The 5,281-nt window shown below is 38.0% G+C and overlaps 1 protein-coding gene across 1 annotated transcript; it reads right to left on the reverse strand.

The window, feature by feature from the left end:
- LOC104750481 (LEAF RUST 10 DISEASE-RESISTANCE LOCUS RECEPTOR-LIKE PROTEIN KINASE-like 2.8) lies at positions 1,830-4,872 on the reverse strand. The gene is made up of 4 exons (XM_010472279.2): positions 4,154-4,872; positions 3,327-4,031; positions 3,214-3,240; positions 1,830-3,118 (listed from the first exon to the last, which is right to left on the reverse strand). Exons 1-4 carry the CDS (start codon positions 4,797-4,799, stop codon positions 2,022-2,024), a joined length of 2,475 nt encoding a protein of 824 aa, XP_010470581.1. The 5' UTR covers positions 4,800-4,872; the 3' UTR covers positions 1,830-2,021.

Consider the following 5,281-nt stretch of genomic DNA (forward strand, 5'->3'; position numbering starts at 1 on the left):
GGGGGGGGGGTAATCCCTTGCTTGTTCTTCAGGAATAATCACCATCGACATCTTATAAATAATATAATTCATAAGTAAATCATAAAAAAAATCAGCCATAACATAAAACAAACTCATATACAAAGCATAACATAACTCAGCCACAAATAAATAACTCAGATCTAAAGCACAAGAAAACTCAGTCATCAATACAAAACTCAGCCGTAAAGCATAATATAACTCAGCCGCAAAATAAAACAAACAGTAAATCAGCCATCGAATCGAATATATCTAACAAAACTCAGCCGTAATGCATAATATAACCCAGCCGCAACATAAAATAAACAGTAAATCAGCCATCAAATCGAATAGATCTAACAACAAATCAGCCATAAACCATAAAATAACTCAGCCGCAACATAAAACAAATAGTAAATCAGCCATCGAATCGAATATATCTAACAAATCAGTCGTCATTAACGACAGCGACAATCAGCCGTAAACCATCGAAAAAACCCACATTCAGCCGGAAAACTCAAAAATAAACATTCGACACATACCGGAACGAGTAAACGAAGACCTCTTTAGACGAAAACGAATACGACGAAGAGAGAGAGCGAGGACGAAGAAAGAGAGTGCGACGACGAAGAGAGAGAGAGAGAGCAAAGACGGCGAGAGATGACAGCGAGAGAGTGGACGAAGAGAGAGAGAGCGAGCAAAGACGACGAGAGATGATGGCGATGAGAGACGGCGACGAGAGACGACGACGAGAGACGACGACAGAGTTTTTTTTTCGGATTATGAACAGTAGAACCTTTACAGTTTCCCTCTCTTTGATATAAATAAGAACTGTCGATTGATTCTGAAAAAACTGCTTAGTGACGTGGTAAAACAAAAATGATGTGTATTTTAATTTGCTGATGTGTATTTTTGTTTTATTTTTTTAGGATAATATTTGAGTAATTCTTTCTAATATTTTTTCGTTTGAATCCACAATATCACCAATTTATTGTCTTCTTCTTTCTCTCTCACCAATTAAAAATAGTAAATATACTAAATCTCTTATAAGTTTCCAAAATGTAATAAATAGCCAACAAACCTAGAATTAAACTAGTAGCTTTATTAGTTGACTATTAGTGGACCAATGCAGAAACATAAAAGGCAAAAGGATTTGTTAATTTATAGCCGACTCACAAAGACTAGCTCGTCTCTTCATTAATTTATAAGCTAGAACACAAATTTGAGATAGAAAAATACTGTTAATGATTTAGAAGGTCGTGAAGTAGAAAAAAAAACCTATGAATAGTTCCTGTCATTTGCTAGATCAAGTATGATAAATATTGTTGCCCTTACATATGTAGTAACACTTCTATCACCTAAAGGATTTTGGAAAATGAGGTAAAACATTGGAAAAGAATCTTCAGAGGGCCTTGGAGCATTTGTCCCCTGTGCAAAACATGAATATAAATCATTAGTGGGACTGGCATAGGGGACTTGCTGGTTAACCATTACCATACTATCTCTTATATCCTATCTCTTAAAGACTTGAGAAGTCAATAACTAATTTTATCAGCACTTTACCGCTACCGGCCAAAGACTTCGGACAAAATACATCAAACGGTCGAGTTTCTTTTCAGACTAAATTATGTTTAAGATAAGTAGATGTTTGAGCAAGAAATATTGGATGTTAATGTTATTGGACGTTCCTTTTTTTTTTGTCCCAAGAAAAAAATTACATACGAATTATAGTATTGGTGATTTATACTATTTCTTAAAATCTTGTGGCTTTGTTGATTGATATCACCTAAACGTCTATTCCTGAAAAATTTCTTGGGAAATGAGATCAAACATGGAAAATAAACTTTCAGTTGGAGTGTAATTAGAAACTTCTTTGTAAACATTTACTACACTTTATCCTAATTACTTTGTCTTCATCCTTCTAACTTATCCACCAAACACCAAAGAGCATTTACAAGAATTTTTTTTTGAATATATGTATAGCTGCTTTCGTGCTTTAGTAGTTTCCAAGGAGGCTTCCTGGATCATTCTTGAGTGTAAACAGAGGTATCCGCTGAAAATGTTGAAGATTCTTGAAAAGCCACTGTGGGGATTTGGAAAACAGGCCTAGGAGGGACTTCAAGAGCATCCAAGCTTCCTTCCATCATTTCTACAACTCTGTTCATCGGTGGGCGATCTAGTGGAGAAGGCTGAATACACCACAAGCCCACCAATGTCATCTTTTTTGCTAGCTCGTCTTCCTCGTTGTTGATTCCATTCTCAATATCCCTTCTCGACTTTACTAATTCAAGATCCCTATAGATCCATTCAGGAAAGTACATCGAACTTCTGTTAGAAGAAGAGGCTTGATTAGATTTTTCTTTGTTCCTTGCACCAATCATCTCAAGAACCAACATTCCATAGCTATACACATCTGACTTGTGCGACACATTCCCATAAACTCTGGAGATCATCTCTGGCGCAATGTACCCTACTGTACCTCTTGTGTCTAGCAAATATAGGATGCTCTCTTTCTTCTCACATAGCTTAGCGAGACCAAAGTCCGAAACTTTGGGACAGAAGTTGTCATCTAAGAGTACATTTTGTGGTTTAATGTCGAAATGTACAATCCTTGTTTTGCACCCATGGTGCAAGTACTCTAGACCATGAGCAACTCCAAGCGCGATTCTATATAGTGCCTCCCAATCCATATTGACCGAGTTCTTGCTTGAGATGAACTTATCAAGGGACCCATTTCCCAAAAACTCATATATAATTGCTCTTTTAGAACCTTCAGAGCAGAAACCAAGCAAGGAGACAATGTTGAGATGAGAAGTTTTGCTCATGCTAGCAACTTCATTGATGAAGTCTTCACCATTGCCCTTTGAGTCTTTCAAGACCTTCACCGCAACCATACGACCATCACTAAGTGTTCCTCGATAAACAATTCCAAATCCGCCTGTCCCAACCACTTCCACAAAAGATTTTGTAATTCTCTTCACTTGTGTGTAAGTATAGTGTTCGAGTGGAATAAGAGCCTTCAGCTTCTGTTGTCTAAGCCGTGTTTCTCTCTTCCGGAGCAAACAGGGAAGCGAAGTTAAGAAGACCAGGAACAAAACAACTCCTGCTACTGAACTCCCAACTAGAAAAAAAAAACAGAAAATGTTGAGTGAGTAACTTCTTATTTAATGTTGGAAACGAAAACGGTTTGAAATTTCTCTGGCTAGCAAAACTCACCTATGGGAATTGCTTTGACCAAAGTCCCTGTACAAGTGAAAATTGTACAAATAAGAATATGTCAGAATGGTACCAAACTCGATCTTGAAGAGACAAGAGAATATATAGTTTACCGTGACTTTTCTTTTTAGAGCTATAATTATTGCTGAAGGTTCCATCGTTACAATAGCAGACGAATGATCTTGAAGTCTCATTGTATCCACAAGCACCCTTAGACTCTAAACACACTGAACAGTCTTGATTAAGTTCAAGCTCGAAACCTTGTTCAAGAGTCTTGGTTAAATTCTCTGGACGCAGCGTGTACAACGCGGATCCAGGCACAGGTATACTGACGTATGAATTGCAAGATTCCTTCAAGTTAGTAGACACACGGCCACTATTAACGTCAGTTATATTTCTCATCTCATAGTAGTTGTTTGAATCTTCGTCATAATTCCCACACACAAGACTTCCAACGTTAGCGGAAGTACCATCAATACTAGATGATAAGTCTGCGCAGTGGTAATAAATTGTGAGCATCATGGTGTCAGGAGCGAATGGAAGGACGACGCTTTTATCGAAAGGCACATGTAGTGGTTTTGTGGGACACATAATGTCCTTAAAATCCGATCTGGCAAGTCTTACGATACGAGAGTCATAGTTTGCATCTAAGATTCTGAATGTCCCTGAGGAGACGTTAAGCTCTGCCAATCTGCTGCTACAGTGGAGCTTAAAGTCTGGGTGGCCACAGTCTTCTCTACCATGTATCCAGAAAGGGAACAAGAGACCGCCCTGATCGCCACAACTAAACGGTTGCGCGCAGCGTCTATAAAGCGCAGCTGATAAAACAACACTATGGAATCAGAAATAGTGTTTGTTGAAGGAGGAGATAAACAAATAAGAAGAAAAATTACCACAAAAATAAAAAATTTATAAAAAATGTATACTTAGTGTAACTTACGAGAGGATGAACATTCTTCACACAGTATCTCATCATTCTTCACTTTCACCTCAAATCCTTTTCTTAGAACACTTTCCAAGAAATCTAGATTCAATTTTTCCACTTCTGGAAAGAAACTGGTAGGAACTTTAACTGTGAAACTTCCTTGGCAGGAGCTATGATAATTAGGGCTTTGATACGCTGAGACAAGACCTCTCCCACTCCCAGGACATGTATAACTGGAAAGGTACTGAAGACGAGGGTTGCAGAGATAGAAAATAGTGAGGCTCTTGTAGATCGGCAAAACCTCAGAGATTTCGAGAGGCAATATTGTGGAATTGAATGTAGCGGAGCAAAAAGAACCTAACAGGTCTGCTCTGACTAGTTTAAGGGTATTAGATGTCTGATTTATTTGGAGGACATTGTAGCGTAGGTTGGAGATATTTAAAGAGGTAATGTTTTTGATGTCGCAGTGAAGCTCCAGCGATGCATGACCGCAAGATTCGGGACGATTTCCTCCCCAGAAGGGGAAACCTGCGCTGATATCTCCGCACTGAAACAGAGGCTCACACCATTCAAGTTCTTGTTTACTTGAAGCACAAGGAAGATGGTAGAATAAGGAGAAGAGGAAGAGAAAGATCAAACAAGAAGTAAGGGGATAGTACATTATTTGTTAGAGATCTATATTAACAGTGTGTATTCTGAATTTGGCTTAGAGAGAAGCATAAACACCAAGTCAAGGTGACATAGTGGACAACACAAAAAAAGAACTCAAGATATCTTTTTTTATTATCAAAATGGTTTTATTAGTTGACTATGACTCTGAAAGACTTCGCTAATTTTTTTAACTTAGTCTACACGCGAATTGATGACAGAGAAAGATTGGTCATTGGTCTGAGGGGAGTAGAGAAAGTGATGTAGAGAGAAAAAGAGATGGCCAAACTTTCTATGGAATGACCAGACTTGTCCGTATATACGATCTCTTATCTCCTCTATATTTGCTTGTCTGTCTTCATCCTCTAAAGCTGTCAAAGAGACAAGTCCAAAGGACAATTTACGAGACTAACAAATTTAGCCGTCTGGAAAAGTTCATAGTAACTAGAAGTCATTCTGTGCTATGCACATTTTAGTAATTTGAGAAAATTTTAG

Source organism: Camelina sativa, chromosome 16 (genome assembly GCF_000633955.1).
Source record: "Camelina sativa cultivar DH55 chromosome 16, Cs, whole genome shotgun sequence".
Taxonomy (NCBI): Eukaryota; Viridiplantae; Streptophyta; class Magnoliopsida; order Brassicales; family Brassicaceae; genus Camelina; species Camelina sativa.